General features: G+C 43.1%; 1 protein-coding gene across 1 annotated transcript in view; it reads right to left on the bottom strand.

Moving 5' to 3' along the window:
- Positions 1–2,399: 2,399 nt before the first annotated feature.
- Positions 2,400–19,089, bottom strand: part of SLC35F1 (solute carrier family 35 member F1) — a 642,523-nt gene continuing 625,833 nt past the window's right edge. The window contains exon 8 of the mRNA XM_077292852.1: positions 2,400–3,528. Within this exon, the coding sequence (XP_077148967.1) occupies positions 3,304–3,528 (225 nt within the window). The 3' untranslated portion in view covers positions 2,400–3,303. The remainder of the gene's footprint in view (positions 3,529–19,089) is intronic.

Here is a 19,089-nt window from a genome sequence, read left to right as displayed (position 1 = left end):
AATTTTTGTATGTGTGGTGAGTTTAACTACATATCACTGGCAAAGGTCAAAATGTAATCAATATATTATTTTATCCCTGAGTTTGGCCTGGCAGCGTTTACATGTCAGTATTGCTCCTTGATAATTAAAAGACATAGCTGTGCTGCAAAAGTAGGCATAGTGTCCACTTTCCCAACATCTGGGGCTGTCTGGATTGACTTGTAATTTAAGCTGGTATATATGTTTTCCCAATTTTAAAATCCTAGTTTTTCTTATATCAACCAATAGCTATGTATTTTATTTTCATTTATTGCTTAGCCAAGAGTATTTTGGGGACCTTAGAGCAGAAATTGTACAAATTTCTCATGAGAATTGGTGGATAGAAATAAAAAATGCTGTGTCGACTTTAACAACCATTTTTATTATACCAGTGTATTCGGGATAACAAATGAAGCAAATCTTAAATAGGTCTTGAAAGTTTGCTTTTGTTTGTTTCTCCAGCTGTTATGCTGATTTACGCGATTCCATGGTAACAGACAACAAACTATGTAGTCTAATTCTGAAGTCACATTCCCTATTATCTGTCCCCTACCTCTTGCTAAGTTAATGAATGTATGTAGGGAACAAATAAAAGTGTATATTCACTAAAGGGTATTTTATGAATGTATTGGGAATTGTAGGGTCTGCTGAATATTACAACCCCTGGTAAAAATTATGGAATCACCGGCCTTGGAGGATGTTCATTCAGTTGTTTAATTTTGTAGAAAAAAAGCAGATCAGAGACATGGCGTCATTTCAAATGGCAACTTTCCGGCTTTAAGAAACACTAAAAGAAATAAAAAATGTGGCAGTCAGTAATGGTTACTTTTTATAGCCAAGAATAGGGAGAAAATTATGGAATCACTAAATTCTGAGGAAAAAATTATGGAATCATGAAAAACAAACAAACAAAAAAAACACTGCAAAACATCACTAGTATTTTATTGTGCCACCTCTGGCTTTTATAACAGCTTGCAGTCATGAACTTAATGGGTGTCAAACAGTACTCTTCATCAATCTGGCTCCAACGTTCTCTGATTGCTGTTGCCAGATCAGCTTTGCAGGTTGGAGCCTTGTCATGGACCATTATCTTCAACTTCCACCAAAGATTTTCTATTGGATTGAGATCCGGACTATTTGCAGGCCATGACATTGACCTTATGTGTCTTTTTTCAAGGAATGTTTTCACAGTTTTTGCTCTATGGTAGGATGCATTATCATCTTGAAAAATTATTTCATCATCCCCAAACATCCTTTCAATTGATGGGATAAGAAAAGTGTCCAAAATATCATGACTTTCATCCAGTCATCCACAGTCCATGATTGCTTTTCCTTAGCTCTCTGGTTTAGGTGTTAATGATCGCTTTTGTTTAGTTTTTCTGTATGTAAATCCCATTTCCTTTAGACGGTTTCAGTTCGGTCACAGACGTTGACTCCAGTTTTCACCTATTCGTTCCTTATTTGTTTTGTTGTGCATTTCCTGTTTTGGAGACATATTGCTTTAAGTTTCCGGTCTTGACGCTTTAATGTCTTCCTTGGTCTACCAGTATGTTTGCCTTTAACAACCTTCCCATGTTGTTTGTTTGTATTTGGTCCAGATTTTAGACACAGCTGACTGCGAACAACCAACATCTTTTGCAACATTGCGTGATGATTTACCCTCTTTTAAGAGTTTGATAATCTTCTCCTTTGTTTCAATTGACATCTCTTGTGTTGGAGCCATAAAGCATGTCAGTCCACTTGATGCAACAGCTCTCCAAGGTGTGATCACTCCTTTTTAGATGCAGACTAATGAGCAGATCTATTTTGATGCAGGTGTTATTTTTGGGTATGAAAATTTACAGGGTGATTCCATAATTTTTTCCTCAGAATTGAGTGATTCCATAATTTTTCCCCTATGCTTGGTTAAAAAAAAGTAACCATTACTGACTACTGACTGCACTGCGAATAAGCCTCCTTACCTTGACAAGCCAGCTGGTATGTCACTCTCCATAAGGAGAAATGTTACCCCTTAGACCCCAGTCCAGAGCCTCTCACCTAGCCAAATCAGTTCTCATGCTTTGCACTGACGAGGGCCAACAGCCCGAAACACCGTGTCTGTGAATTAAGATACTGATTTGGCTTTTATCCTAAGTCATATTGCACGACTCGTTAAAGGGTTGATTGTGACTTGTAGGATCGCTACTTCCAACAGGTGGCGCTATAGAGTTAAGTCCTCTTTTTCTCAGAAGAGGCAATTTGCACATTACTGACTACCACATTTTTTGTTCTTGATTTATTTTAGTGTTTCTTAAAGCCAGAAAGTTGCCATTTGAAATTACTTTAGTTTTGTGCCATGTCTGTGATCTGCTTTCTTTCTACAAAACTAAACAACTGAATGAATATCCTCCAAGGCCGGTGATTCCATAATATTTGCCAGGGGTTGTAGTATATGCAATAGAAAATTACATTCCTATGACCATCTGTAATGGGTTGCTAATATGTATTTGTTTGGCACAGAGATGTTGAACTATATTGTAGTGAATGCTGAACTGAGCTGCTTGTGATAGTAACAAAATAATGAGCATATTGGAATGTGCTTGTATAGGTTATTCATGATTATTTATGGCACTGGAGGAGTTGTAGCACAGTTATATTGATCTGTAGCACTTAGGTTTCGCAGGACAAAACCATTAGCTGCTTTAGGATATTCAGTTAAAGCATGAAAAAATAGAGTACTATTTACCTGGCAAATGAACGATACAAAAAGACGTATAAACCTAATGTATTATAAAAGTTCTGTCGGAAACTTATTTTGCTACCAACAGTCTGGGTGATTGCCTGGGCTAAAGAGCGGAGGCAGCTGGCAGTGAACCAGTAGGAATGTCATTTGTTATACTCAAGTCACTTTAATTAAGCAACCACTCAGATGTGTAAGAAAGGGAACATTCTGTGAAAGCTACATGATGTTAATTGTGCTAAAATAAAAATCTTGGCAATATATCACATGAAGGCATGTGCAAAAGTAAACATTGAGGTAATATCACCTTTTACAACATTTTTTCTACCCCCTAAGAGAATACACACTCATGAATAAATAATGCAGTCATATCTATGACTCCAGGTGTTCCCGCGCCTGTTGGTGTTGGACTTTCCTTGCATCCCTTCAAAACCCTTTTCATGTTCCTGCTGTCAAGTCCCTTCATGTAAATGTACCTGGCAAATGCCTTGCCTCTATGCACAATACAGAGATAATGGACATACAGATGTCACCAAGACCTCAACGGTTAAAAAAAAATGCTTGGTTTAGGCAACTCTAACATGTGGCTCCTCTTCTGTCTCTTGGCCTAGGCTTGTGTATGTCACTGAAGGTTCCATCTGTGCACTAGAGGGCAGTTCTACTACAGGTCCTGATGGATTGCGGAATTGCTTGTAGACCCTAGGATCCTGGGCCACGTAAGTTGTGGTGGAGAAGTAGAGCACCAGTCCAACCAGAATTGTGCCAATGGACAGGAGATAAAGTCCTGAAAACTGAGCAGAAGAAGAAATTATTATTTTAAGAACATGCTAGCAGATGGAATTATGATTTATTGAAAGAAATTGAGATATAAAAAATGTCAACAGCAATTTTTTGTTTTGTTCTAAAAATAATGAGCTTGACTGATCAAGACCGGTGTTGTTCATACTGGTCTTTATGTGATGGTGTGCTAGAGTCAAATGCTATACCAATTCATGAAAAGGAGCACCTCTGGAGCATCTGACAAGTTGCATGCTTCTTGGTGTGCTTCACCAGTGAGATTTCTGGTAATACAGAACACTGTGGCTCATCATGAATTAGGCAGGCTGTGTCATCCTGCCCACGTCTTGCCCCAGCTCTGCCCACTGAGCTGGCATGAAGACACCAACATTTTTAAAATTTAGACACAACTCTGAATTTCGTCTAAATTTTGCAACTTTTCAAAGCTTTTACACCAGAATTCTAGCATGAAAGCTTTGATGAATCAGGCCTAATATGTTGTTTTAGACAACAGTCGACCTGTTCCACACACTAGATTTCAATAATAAACCCCAGTCGTGTGTTTGTGATGCTTGTAAGAGATTGTGCATGCTCATACCAGGTATTTTTGTTCCAGAAATTTCTGTAATTTGTTTTAGGATCCAAGAAGTATAGTTTCTCCTTGCGGAGAGTGACATGTTAAACTTCCAATAGGTGGCACTAGAGTTCTAGTCCTCTTCCTCTCTGAAGAGACAATTTGTAATTTTTTAAAAAACCCTGTTCTATACATTTGAAAGGCTTTCTTTTAGCAGTGAAGAATAGTATGAGGCTATAATATTATATAAAAGTGTTTGAGATCATACTGTACTTTCTTATGTATTTGATTTCATCATAAAAATGCTCATTGGATACCATATTATGCCTAAGGTACAGTAATGCATCTATCTGTAATACAGTGCTGTATCACGCAGCAACTCAGTGCCTATAGCTCTTTAGAACAAAGCCTGCTCCCTATTACATCACATCTGCTAAGTACATAAGGCCTAAAATTCTTTTATGAATGTGGAACTAGCAACTGAAAAATATGTGAACAAATGTAATGTGACTAAAACATTGTTTGTTGGATAATTAATAAGTTTCTGGGATTTTTGACAAGGATCTATAACCTAGTATTTGTAAAGGTAAAAGGTTTCTCACCACAGTTACACATCCCCTCGTAAAAGCAAGAGGCACTCATCGCGGAGTGGGCGGGTAATTCCCGTATTCTTCTATCATGAGTACGTGACTTATTGTATTTGAATGTGGTCTCCGTATACATGGTTCCACAGTATAATTCTCTGCCCTCTATGGGAGTACTGTGAACCATTGATCTGTACTCTGGATTGCCTAACAAAGTTGAACATACTAATCGAGCACACCCGAGATACTCGGATAACACCTGAGCATGCTCGAATAACACGAGATCTGAGCACGCTAACTAATCACTATAACGCATCCATCAAAATTGCATATTTTGGGGGAAATTGTCTAAGTTTTACAAATGTGGTGTTTAGCTGTACACCTTAGGCTGGTTTCACACTTGCGTTTTGATCTGCAGCGTTTTTTAAAAAAACGCATGCGGTGAAAAAACGCATGTAAATGCGGCAAAACGCCGCGTTTTTTAGATGCATGCGTTTTTGCATGCATCTAAAAAACGCGGCGTTTTGCCGTGTTTACATGCGTTTTTTCCTGCGTTTGCGTTTTTTAAACGCATGCTGAGAAGTGTGTGACAGCTGCCAATCATCAAAATCAACTAGAAAACCCACTATAAACAGAAATAGCTAGGGTTAGGGTTAGGGTTAGGATCCCTAGTAACCCTAGGGATCCTAACCCTAACCCTAACCCTAGGGATCCTAACCCTAACCCTAGGGATCCTAACCCTAACCCTAACCCTAGGGATCCTAACCCTAACCCTAAGGGTTAGGATCCTAACCCTAACCCTAAGGGTTAGGGTTAGGATCCCTAGGGTTACTAGGGATCCTAACCCTAGGGTTAGGGTTAGGATCCCTAGTAACCCTAGGGTTAGGGTTAGGGTTAGGGTTTTCTTTTTTTTTCTTGTGTTTAGGGTTAGGGTTTTCTTGTTTTTTCTTGTGTTTTATTGTGTTTTTCTATAAAAACGCATGCGTTTTTAACGCAAGCAAACGCATGTGCTTAAAAACGCATGCGTTTACATAGACCGCAATGCATTTTTTTGCCGCGAATAAACGCATGCGGTTTTTTTCGGCAAAAAAACGCCGCTAGAAATTACTACAGGTTGCATTTCTGCAACTAAACGCACGCGTCAAAAAACGCATGTGTTGCCGAAAACGCGTCAAAACGCATGCTAAAAAAAGCATGCGTTTTTAATGTTAAGTATAGGAAAAAAAACGCATGCGTTTTTTAGCGCTAAAACGCTGCAGATCAAAACGCAAGTGTGAAACCAGCCTTATACAGGTGACACACAAGGCTTCATTGTATTATATTGGCAGGGCTGGTATTAGACAAATTGGGGCCCTGTGCAACATTCAAAGTGGGGCCCCCAATCCTGAAATATTCCATCAACACCACACACGCACCACAGATATAGACACAATCATACAAACACATATATAAAGTATATATGCACAGAAACATTCAGTTTATATACAGTATGCTCACATACATATACAGTTTATACATATATTTACACAATATACTGCACATATGCAGTATACATAATAAATATACACAGACACACACACATACTATATACTGTATGTACATGCATATATATATATATATATATATATATATATATATATATATATATATACACACGCACCACAGATTTACACAATCAAACTATATACACATATACAGACACACACACTGTATACTGCACATGTACACACACAGAAATTAAGAGACCACTGAAAAATGTTCAGTTTGTCTGATTTTTCTCTTTATAGGTATATTTTTGAATAAAATGTAACTTTTTCATTTATTCTATAAACTACTGACAACATGTCTCTGAATTTCCAAACAATAAATTTTGTATTTTTATTTTTTTTTTGGGAAAAGGAGAAATGGTCAAAATTACAAAAAAAACCAGTGCTTTCAGACCTCATATAATGCAATAAAAACAAGTTCATAATCATTTAGAAACAATAATGCTAATTAGGGTTGAGCGACTTTCATTTTTTTAAGATCGAGTCTGGTTTTGTGAAACCCGATTTAGTCCAGAGTCGAGTCGAGTGAAGTCGGCCGATTATCGCTAAAAGTCGGGGATCGACCGAAACACGAAACCCAATGCAAGTCAATGGGGAAGCATAGCCGGCAGTGAGTGGAGGCCAGGAAAACACCTACAGTGCACATTTTACTGCCAAAAACATCCATTCTTGTTTTCTGAAGCTTGTCAATCTTAATTAACTTTATAATAATAGTTGGGCACTGGAAATTGGGGGTCATTTGGCAAAAGTTGTGGGGGTAGGGCTGGTTCAAGGTTTTAGTGGGCCCAGGAAACATGGACTACGTCATGGCGGTGGAGCAGGGAGAGGTAATTATTTCAACGTTGCAAGTGCTGTGATCCTGAGCAAGCAGGGGGGGCCCACTCGTTCGCATTGGCACTGGCACAGGGCCCCTCAAAGTACGGCGGTGTGTTTGCATGGCGGGGGCGCCTCCCACCAGCAGCGACACTTTTGCGTACTCTGAGTGGCCCTGTGCCAGTGACGTCGCCAACAAGTATGCCCCCCCACCTGATGAAGGAACCTGCACTTTCATCTGCACCTTCCTCTTTGTCCCTGTGTAAGGTGGTATAATATGCGGGAAGGGGAACCTTACTTTCAGCAGGGTCAGATTCTGGCTGTGTAGAGTACAAGGGGAATGTAGTGGTCTAGGTCAATGTACCAGCAGACTCATCTAGCAGTGGCTGGGCAATGGGCAGGATGATGAGGAAACAGATATAGGGCCAAAGAATAAAGTAGGCTAAATGCAGATCAAAATTGGTAACAGGACTAAACAGGCGGCATTGCTTTGTTCAGTGGAGTAGCAAACCCAAGAGCAGCAGACACTGTTTCAAGGGCCTAACCACACTAGTAGGCCAAATGCAGTTTAATATGTGATAGTATAGGCCGAAAGCCAGAATGTGGAAGCTCAGCTTTGTTCAGTTGAGGACAACACCAGGGAGGGACAGAAGCCGTTAGTAGGCCCTAACCACCATTTTGTTTTTTAAAAAACACTTAATGAGAGCCAGAAGGTTGAAGCTCAGCTTTATTCAGTTGAGGGCAACACCAGGGAGGGGCAGAAGCCGTTAGTAGGCCCTAACCACCATTTTGTTTTTTAAAAAACACTTAATGAGAGCCAGAAGGTTGAAGCTCAGCTTTATTCAGTTGAGGGCAACACCAGGCAGGGGCAGACACCGTTAGTAGGCCGGAACCACCATTTTGTTTTTTAAAAAACACTTAATGAGAGCCAGAAGGTTGAAGCTCAGCTTTATTCAGTTGAGGGCAACACCAGGCAGGGGCAGACACCGTTAGTAGGCCGGAACCAGCAATGTGTTTAAAAACAGAAGTTAATCAGAGCCGGAAGGTAGAAGCTCAGCTTTATTCAGTTGAGGGCAACACCAGGGAGGGGCAGAAGCCGTTAGTAGGCCCTAACCACCATTTTGTTTTTTAAAAAACACTTAATGAGAGCCAGAAGGTTGAAGCTCAGCTTTATTCAGTTGAGGGCAACACCAGGCAGGGGCAGACACCGTTAGTAGGCCGGAACCAGCAATGTGTTTAAAAACAGCAGTTAATCAGAGCCGGAAGGTAGAAGCTCAGCTTTATTCAGTTGAGGGCAACACCAGGGAGGGGCAGAAGCCGTTAGTAGGCCCTAATTACCATTTTGTTTTTTAAAAAACACTTAATGAGAGCCAGAAGGTTGAAGCTCAGCTTTATTCAGTTGAGGGCAACACCAGGCAGGGGCAGACACCGTTAGTAGGCCGGAACCAGCAATGTGTTTAAAAACAGCAGTTAATCAGAGCCGGAAGGTAGAAGCTCAGCTTTATTCAGTTGAGGGCAACACCAGGGAGGGGCAGAAGCCGTTAGTAGGCCCTAACCACCATTTTGTTTTTTAAAAAACACTTAATGAGAGCCAGAAGGTTGAAGCTCAGCTTTATTCAGTTGAGGGCAACACCAGGCAGGGGCAGACACCGTTAGTAGGCCGGAACCAGCAATGTGTTTAAAAACAGCAGTTAATCAGAGCCGGAAGGTAGAAGCTCAGCTTTATTCAGTTGAGGGCAACACCAGGGAGGGGCAGAAGCCGTTAGTAGGCCCTAACCACCATTTTGTTTTTTAAAAAACACTTAATGAGAGCCAGAAGGTAGAAGCTCAGCTTTATTCAGTTGAGGACAACTTGAATTAGGGACTGCATACAGACTTAGCAGGCTGTCCCCTGTGTGGACCATGCATCCAATACATTAACCCATTGAGCCACAAAGGACACGTAACCTTCCGTGGCCATGCCTACAGGTCCATGTGTCTGTTGTCAGGTGTACCTTTGTCAGTGTAGGCCTATTGGAAGGAGGGACCGCAGACAGGCTTCGAAGGCCTAACACAATAAAATGGGCTGGCTGTAGGCACTTTAAAATTGGTTCCAGGGGTACACGGGCAGCAGTGGTCTGGTCAGTGGAGGCCTAGTGGAAGGAGGGACCGCAGACAGGCTTCGAAGGCCTAACACAATAAAATGGGCTGGCTGTAGGCACTTTAAAATTGGTTCCAGGGGTACACGGGCAGCAGTGGTCTGGTCAGTGGAGGCCTAGTGGAAGGAGGGACCGCAGACAGGCTTCGAAGGCCTAACACAATAAAATGGGCTGGCTGTAGGCACTTTAAAATTGGTTCCAGGGGTACACGGGCAGCAGTGGTCTGGTCAGTGGAGGCCTAGTGGAAGGAGGGACCGCAGACAGGCTTCGAAGGCCTAAAATAACAAACAATAGGCTCATGGCAGTTTTACAGCGGTTACATGGATACACGGGCAGGCAGCTTGGTGGTGAGTGGAGGAGTATTTAAAGTAGGGACCGCAGACAGGCTATCAAAGGCCTAAAATAACAAACAATAGGCTCATGGCAGTTTTACAGCGGTTACATGGATACACGGGCAGGCAGCTGGTGATGAGTGGAGGAGTATTTAAAGTAGGGACCGCAGACAGGCTATCAAAGGCCTCAAATAACAAACAATAGGCTCATGGCAGTTTTACAGCGGTTACATGGATACACGGGCAGGCAGCTTGGTGGTGAGTGGAGGAGTATTTAAAGTAGGGACCGCAGACAGGCTATCAAAGGCCTAAAATAACAAACAATAGGCTCATGGCAGTTTTACAGCGGTTACATGGATACACGGGCAGGCAGCTTGGTGGTGAGTGGAGGAGTATTTAAAGTAGGGACCGCAGACAGGCTATCAAAGGCCTAAAATAACAAACAATAGGCTCATGGCAGTTTTACAGCGGTTACATGGATACACGGGCAGGCAGCTTGGTGGTGAGTGGAGGAGTATTTAAAGTAGGGACCGCAGACAGGCTATCAAAGGCCTAAAATAAACAATAGGCTCATGGCAGTTTTACAGCGGTTACATGGATACACGGGCAGGCAGCTTGGTGGTGAGTGGAGGAGTATTTAAAGTAGGGACCGCAGACAGGCTATCAAAGGCCTCAAATAACAAACAATAGGCTCATGGCAGTTTTACAGCGGTTACATGGATACACGGGCAGCTTGGTGGTGAGTGGAGGAGTAGTGCAAGGAGTGTCTGTCCCAGTACTCCCAAAATATAAATAGATGTTAATGTCTCGCAAAACAACCAAAACAAAAAAAAAGGTGGCATACTTAGGTACAGGGGTGGGCTCATCTACTGAGTTTCTGACATAGTAATTTGGCAGTAACTATTTAATGGTGCCAATATAGGACACAGACAGACTACTTTAAGTTGCATCATAGATGTCTACAAATTTGTATTGTCAGTGCCAGACATTGAATGATGTCAGCGAATAGACTAAAGATTGGTGGAGCTGTGCGACATAATTTTGCACGTGGTAGAGCACATTTTGAGCTGGGGTAGGGGGGAACTCTCTTGAGGCCGGCGGGACCGCCCCAGGGCCCCTCATGTTACAACGGTGTGTCTGACGTTGGGTGCGCACCACCACCGCCAGAGACACTACATTGTACTATGAGGGACCCAGTAGCAATGCCGTCAACCAAAAGCGAGCACACCCACCTCTTCAGACAAACAGCAGTCTCACGGGTGCTTGCGCCAAGTCGCGATACCACAGCCCCGTGTGGGGAGTTTTGCCATTTAGGGAGGTGTAAACATGTCGTATGCTGTACAATCAGCTGCAGCAAATTAGACATTAGAAAAGTAATTCACAGGCAAGAGCTTTTCATAGGAAAGCTAGGTGTCGGCCGGGCAAGGTGGGGCAAAAGATTTCGAAATCCAGTTGTGGTTCATTTTAATGAATGTTAGATCGTCAACATTTTGGGTAGCCAGACGAGTCCTTTTTTCGGTTAATATTGAACCTGCAGCACTGAATACTCTTTCTGATAGGACACTTGCTGCCGGGCAAGCAAGCTCCTGCAATGCATATTCTGCCAATTCTGGCCAGGTGTCTAATTTGGAGGCCCAGTAATCAAATGGGAATGACGGTTGAGGGAGAACATCGATAAGGGATGAAAAATAGTTAGTAACCATACTGGACAAATGTTGTCTCCTGTCACTTTCAATTGATGCAGCAGTACCTGTCCTGTCTGCGGTCATAGCAAAATCACTCCACAACCTGGTCAGAAAACCCCTCTGTCCAACGCCACTTCTGATGTGTGCACCCCTAACACTCCTAGTCTGCTGCCCCCTGGAGCTCGTGTGAGAACGATCACGTGCGCTGTGTGCTGGGAATGCCTGAAGCAAACGGTCAACAAGAGTTGATTGTTTGGTTGCTAATATTAGTTCCAAGTTCTCATGTGGCATAATATTTTGCAATTTGCCTTTATAGCGTGGATCAAGGAGGCAGGCCAACCAGTAATCGTCATCGTTCATCATTTTCGTAATGCGTGTGTCCCTTTTTAGGATACGTAAGGCATAATCCGCCATGTGGGCCAAAGTTCCAGTTGTCAAATCTCCGGTTGTGATTGGTTGAGGGGCAGTTGCAGGCAAATCTACGTCACTTGTGTCCCTCAAAAAACCAGAACCCGGCCGTGACACGCAACCAATTTCCTGTGCCCCCCGGAAAGGTTCGGCATTAAAAATATACTCATCCCCATCATCCTCCTCGTCCTCCACCTCCTCTTCGCCCGCTACCTCGTCCTGTACACTGCCCTGACCAGACAATGGCTGACTGTCATCAAGGCTTTCCTCTTCCTCTGGTGCAGACGCCTGCTCCTTTATGTGCGTCAAACTTTGCATCAGCAGACGCATTAGGGGGATGCTCATGCTTATTACGGCGTTGTCTGCACTAACCAGCCGTGTGCATTCCTCAAAACACTGAAGGACTTGACACATGTCTTGTATCTTAGACCACTGCACACCTGACAACTCCATGTCTGCCATCCTACTGCCTGCCCGTGTATCCTCCCACAAATAAATAACAGCACGCCTCTGTTCGCACAGTCTCTGAAGCATGTGCAGTGTTGAGTTCCACCTTGTTGCAACGTCTATGATTAGGCGATGCTGGGGAAGGTTCAAAGACCGCTGATAGGTCTGCATACGGCTGGCGTGTACAGGCGAACGTCGGATATGTGAGCAAAGTCCACGCACTTTGAGGAGCAGGTCGGAGAACCCAGGATAAGTTTTCAATAAGCACTGCACCACCAGGTTTAAGGTGTGAGCCAGGCAAGGAATGTGTTTCAGTTGGGAAAGGGAGATGGCAGCCATGAAATTCCTTCCGTTATCACTCACTACCTTGCCTGCCTCAAGATCTACTGTGCCCAGCCACGACTGATTTTCTTGTTGCAAGAACTCGGACAGAACTTCCGCGGTGTGTCTGTTGTCGCCCAAACACTTCATAGCCAATACAGCCTGCTGACGCTTGGCAGTAGCTGGCCCATAATGGGACAACTGGTGTGCAACAGTGTCATCTGCCGATGGAGTGGTTGGCAGACTGCGTTCTGTGGAAGAGCTGTAGCTTCTGCAGGAGGACGAGGAGGAGGAGGAGGAGGGGGTGCGAACGCCTACAGCCAACTGTTTCCTAGACCGTGGGCTAGGCACAACTGTCCCTAAATTGATGTCGCCTGTGGACCCTGCATCCACCACATTCACCCAGTGTGCCGTGATGGACACATAACGTCCCTGGCCATGCCTACTGGTCCATGCATCTGTAGTCAGGTGCACCTTTGTACTCACAGATTGCCTGAGTGCATGGACGATGCGCTGTTTAACATGCTGGTGCAGGGCTGGGATGGCTTTTCTGGAAAAAAAGTGTCGACTGGGTAGCTCGTATCGTGGTTCAGCGTACTCCATCAGGGCTTTGAAAGCTTCGCTTTCAACTAACCAGTAGGGCATCATCTCTAACGAGATTAGTCTAGCTATGTGGGCGTTAAAACCCTGTGTACGCGGATGCGAGGATAAGTACTTCCTTTTTCTAACCAGAGTCTCATGTAGGGTGAGCTGGACTGGAGAGCTGGAGATCGTGGAACTTTCGGGTGTGCCGGTGTACATGGCAGACTGAGAGACGGTTGGAGACGGTATTGTTTCCGCCGGTGCCCTAGATGCAATATTTCCTCCTACAAAACTGGTGGTTCCCTGACCCTGACTGCTTTTGGCTGGCAAAGAAACCTGCACAGATACTGCCGGTGGTGCGGAAAATGGTGGCCTTACAGTGACGGAAGGGATGTTGCGTTGCTGACTAGCTTCATTGGCCGAGGGTGCTACAACCTTAAGGGACGTTTGGTAGTTAGTCCAGGCTTGAAAATGCATGGTGGTTAAGTGTCTATGCATGCAACTAGTATTTAGACTTTTCAGATTCTGACCTCTGCTTAAGCTAGTTGAACATTTTTGACAGATGACTTTGCGCTGATCAGTTGGATGTTGTTTAAAAAAATGCCAGACTGCACTCTTCCTAGACTCGGATCCCTTTTCAGGGATTGCAGACTGAGCTTTAACCGGATGGCCACGCTGTCCTCCAACAGGTTTTGGCTTTGACACGTGTTTTGGGCCAGATACGGGCCCGGCAGATGGAACCTGTTGCGATGTTGATGCCTGCTGCGGCCCCTCCTCCACCTCCGCTTCTGAACTACTGCCGCCTGCACCCTGTTCCCCCAATGGCTGCCAATCGGGGTCAATAACTGGGTCATCTATTACCTCCTCTTCGAGCTCGTGTGCAACTTCGTCTGTGTCACTGTGTCGGTCGGTGGTATAGCGTTCGTGGCGGGGCAACATAGTCTCATCAGGGTCTGATTGTGGATCTGTACCCTGAGAGGGCAATGTGGTGGTCTGAGTCAAAGGAGCAGCATAGTACTCTGGCTGTGGCTGTGCATCAGTGCACTCCATGTCAGAATCTACTTGTAATGGGCATGGCCTGTTAAATGTTTCACTTTCTAAGCCAGGGACGGTATGTGTAAAGAGCTCCATGGAGTGACCCGTTGTGTCGCCTGCTGCATCCTTCTCTCTTGTTGTAGTTTTTGCTGAGGAGGACAAGGAAGCGACTTGTCCCTGACCGTGAACATCCACAAGCGACGCGCTGCTTTTACATTTACCAGTTTCGGAAGAGGAGGCAAAAGAGCTAGAGGCTGAGTCTGCAATGTAAGCCAAAACTTGCTGTTGCTGCTCCGCCTTTAAAAGCGGTTTTCCTACTCCCAGAAAAGAGAGCGTTCGAGGCCTTGTGTAGCCTGACGACGAAACTGGCTCCACAGCTCCAGACTTAGGTGGAATATTTTTATCCCCACGACCACCTGATGCTCCACTACCACTACCATCATTACCAGCTGACAATGAACGCCCACGACGACCTCTTGCACCAGACTTCCTCATTGTTTTAAAATCTTAACCAAAGTAACTTTATTTGTTGCTGTCAAACAACTTACACGGTGAGCTATAACTTCAGTATGATTTCAATATCCCTTAACAGGTTGGTGAGACCACAAGGAAAATCAGGCACAATGTTACACACTCTGTTTTCTGTGGCACAAAATCACAGAGATGACACACACGCAGGACTGTCACTCAAGCACTAATGTCAATATTAATCTCCCACCTAATTTATTTATTTTTTTTTCTCAGGGAGACTTTAGAAACCAAATAATATTAAAAAAAAAACAAAAAAAAAAAAGGCTTTCTATGGCCCACAATTAGAGAGAGAGAGGTGGCACACCCAGGAGTCAAGACTGGCGCACAAGCTGAAAGGGCAATATTACTCTCCCACTGTTTTTTTAAGTTTTTTTTTTTTTTTTTTTCAGGGAGACTTTAGAAACCAAATAATATTAAAAAAACCAAAAAAATAAATAAACTTTCTATGGCCCACTGAATGAGAGAGAGAGGTGGCACACCCAGGAGTCAAGACTGGCACACAAGCTGAAAGGGCAATATTACTCTCCCACTGTTTTTTTATGTTTTTTTTTTTTTTCAGGGAGACTTAAGAAACCAAATAATATTAAAAAAACCAAAAAAATAAATAGCCTTTCTATGGCCCACTGAATGAGAGAGAGAGGTGGCACACCCAGGAGTCAAGACTGGCACACAAGCTGAAAGGGCAATATTACTCTCCCACTGTTTTTTTAGGTATTTTTTTTTTTCAGGGAGACTTTAGAAACCAAATAATAAGAAAAAAAATAAATAAATAAATAGCCTTTCTATGGCCCACTGAATGAGAGAGAGAGGTGGCACACCCAGGAGTCAAGACTGGCACACAAGCTGAAAGGGCAATATTACTCTCCCACTGTTTTTTTATGTATTTTTTGTTTTTTAAGGGAGACTTTAGAAACCCAATAATATTTTAAAAAAATAAATAAATAGGCTTTCTATGGCCCACTGAATGAGAGGGAGAGAGGTGGCACACCCAGGAGTCAAGACTGGCACACAAGCTGAAAGGGCAATATTACTCTCCCACTGTTTTTTTATGTTTTTTTTTTTTTTCAGGGAGACTTTAGAAACCAAATAATATTAAAAAAACCAAAAAAAATAAATAGCCTTTCTATGGCCCACTGAATGAGAGAGAGAGGTGGCACACCCAGGAGTCAAGACTGGCACACAAGCTGAAAGGGCAATATTACTCTCCCACTGTTTTTTTATGTATTTTTTGTTTTTTAAGGGAGACTTTAGAAACCCAATAATATTTAAAAAAAATAAATAAATAGGCTTTCTATGGCCCACTGAATGAGAGGGAGAGAGGTGGCACACCCAGGAGTCAAGACTGGCACACAAGCTGAAAGGGCAATATTACTCTCCCACTGTTTTTTTATGTTTTTTTTTTTTTTTCAGGGAGACTTTAGAAACCAAATAATATTAAAAAAACCAAAAAAATAAATAGCCTTTCTATGGCCCACTGAATGAGAGAGAGAGGTGGCACACCCAGGAGTCAAGACTGGCACACAAGCTGAAAGGGCAATATTACTCTCCCACTGTTTTTTTATGTATTTTTTGTTTTTTAAGGGAGACTTTAGAAACCCAATAATATTTTAAATAACTAAATAAATAGGCTTTCTATGGCCCACTGAATGAGAGGGAGAGAGGTGGCACACCCAGGAGTCAAGACTGGCACACAAGCTGAAAGGGCAATATTACTCTCCCACTGTTTTTTTATGTTTTTTTTTTTTTTTCAGGGAGACTTTAGAAACCAAATAATATTAAAAAAAACAAAAAAATAAATAGCCTTTCTATGGCCCACTGAATGAGAGAGAGGTGGCACACCCAGGAGTCAAGACTGGCACACAAGCTGAAAGGGCAATATTACTCTCCCACTGTTTTTTTAGGTATTTTTTTTTTTTTCAGGGAGACTTTAGAAACCCAATAATATTTAAAAAAAAAAAAAAAAAAGGCTTTCTATGGCCCACAATTAGAGAGAGAGGTGGCACACCCAGGAGTCAAGACTGGCACACAAGCTGAAAGGGCAATATTACTCTCACACTGTTTTTTTAGGTATTTTTTTTTTTTTCAGGGAGACTTTAGAAACCCAATAATATTTAAAAAAAAAAAAAAAAAGGCTTTCTATGGCCCACAATTAGAGAGAGAGGTGGCACACCCAGGAGTCAAGACTGGCACACAAGCTGAAAGGGCAATATTACTCTCCCACTGTTTTTTTATGTATTTTTTGTTTTTTAAGGGAGACTTTAGAAACCCAATAATATTTAAAAAAAAAAAAAAAAAAAAGGCTTTCTATGGCCCACAATTAGAGAGAGAGGTGGCACACCCAGGAGTCAAGACTGGCACACAAGCTGAAAGGGCAATATTACTCTCCCACTGTTTTTTTATTTATTTTTTATTTTTTCAGGGAGACTTTAGAAACCAAATAATAAGAAAAAAAAAAATAAATAAATAGGCTTTCTATAGCCCACTGAATAAGAGATAGCACACACAGCAGTGGCACACAAGCCCTGACTGAGGCCAATATTTTTCTACCACTGATTGATGTAGTGTTTTTGTGTTGAGGTAGAATTTAGAACACAAATCACGGAAAAAATAAATAGGCTTTCTATGGCCCACTCAGTGAGAGATGGCACACACAGGGATGGCACTGTAGCAGAAATGCCAATCTTAATCTCCCACAAAAAAAAAAAAAAAAAACAGGGACTGTCCTACAATTACTATCTCCCTGCAGTAATGTAAGCCAGGTATGGCAGGCAGCAATAGGAGTGGACTGATGCACAAATTAAATAAAAAGTGTGGACAAACAAAAAAGATAGCTGTGCAGAAAGGAAGGAACAAGAGGATATGTGCTTTGAAAAAAGCAGTTGGTTTCCACAGTGGCGTACACACAGCAATACAGCTATCACGGAGCCTTCTAGGGCAGCCCAATGAGCTACAGCGCTGAGAGAAAAAAAAAAAAAATGTAGCTTCCAGTGTCCCTGCACACCGAAGGTGGTGTTGGACAGTGGAAATCGCTACAGCACAAGCGGTTTGGTGGTTAGTGGACCCTGCCTAACGCTCTCCCTGCTTCTGACGAAGCGGCAGCAACCTGTCCCTAAGCTCAGATCAGCAGCAGTAAGATGGCGGTCGGCGGGAACGCCCCTTTATAGCCCCTGTGACGCCGCAGACAGCAAGCCAATCACTGAAATGCCCTTCTCTAAGATGGTGGGGACCAGGATCTATGTCATCACGCTGCCCACACTCTGCGTTCACCTTCATTGGCTGAGAAATGGCGCTTTTCGCGTCATTGAAACGCGACTTTGGCGCGAAAGTCGCGTACCGCATGGCCGACAAGCACAGGGGTCGGATCGGGTTTCATGAGACGCCGACTTAGCCAAAAGTCGGCGACTTTTGAAAATGATCGACCCGTTTCGCTCAACCCTAATGCTAATGTTTTAACCCAAGATGAGTTCAGAAATCAATATTTTGTGTAATAACCATGATTTTAATCACAACTTTCATGCGTCTTGGCATGTATTCCACCAGTCTTCCAAACTGCTTCTGGTGCAAAAATGTAAGCAGTTCTTCTTTGTTTGATGGATTGTGACTATCCATCATCCTCTTGATTACATTTCAGAGGTTTTCAGTGGGATTCAGATCTGGGGATTGGGCTGCCCATGACAGGGTTTTGATGTGGTGGTCTCTTAATTTTTGCCAGAGCTGTATATATATATATATATATATATATATATATATATATATATATATATATATATATATACCAGATCCTGCTGATTCACTTGTGCAGATCTCAGGACAGTGGTTTAGGAGCGGCAGGGTCGGCTCCAGGTTTTTGAGGGCCCCGGGTGAAAGAGTCTCAGTGGGCCCCCCCTTTAACACATACCACGATTCATGATCACATATAAACACAGCCATGTAGTATATAACACAGCCCACATAGTATATAGCACAGCCACGTAGCATATAACACAGCCATTTAGTATATAACGGCCCACGTAGTATATAGAACAGCCATGTAGTATATAGCACAGCCCACGTAGCATATAACAGCCCATATAGTATATAGCACAGCCACATGTTATATAACACAGCCCACGTAGTATATAGAACAGCCATGTAGTATATAGCACAGCCCACGTAGTATATAACACGGCCCACGTAGTATATAGAACAGCCATGTAGTAAATAACACAGCCCACGTAGCATATAACAGCCCACGTAGTATATAACACAGCCCACGTAGTATATAGCACAGCCATGTAGTATATAGAACAGCCATGTAGTATATAGAACAGCCATGTAGTATATAGCACAGACATGTAGTATACAGCACAGCCCCCCTCCCCCCAAGAATGGCCCCATAGTCCAGTACTCACTGTTAGTTACAAAAAAAACCACTCCTCACCTCTCAACATTCCCGTGCTGCGCTGCTCCCTACCTGCTCCGGTGTCAGCGGCTGCCGCTGCACTGCCTGACACACAGCGAGTGCGCGATGATGTCATGACGGCAGTGTCAGAGGCAGAGTGGGGAATGATGGGAGAGGGAGCATCAGGTGACGCTCTC

This window comes from Ranitomeya variabilis, chromosome 2 (assembly GCF_051348905.1).
Source record: "Ranitomeya variabilis isolate aRanVar5 chromosome 2, aRanVar5.hap1, whole genome shotgun sequence".
NCBI classification, from domain to species: domain Eukaryota; kingdom Metazoa; phylum Chordata; class Amphibia; order Anura; family Dendrobatidae; genus Ranitomeya; species Ranitomeya variabilis.
Note: the sequence above shows the minus strand (reverse complement) of the source record. Positions and strands in the feature narration are given on the sequence as shown.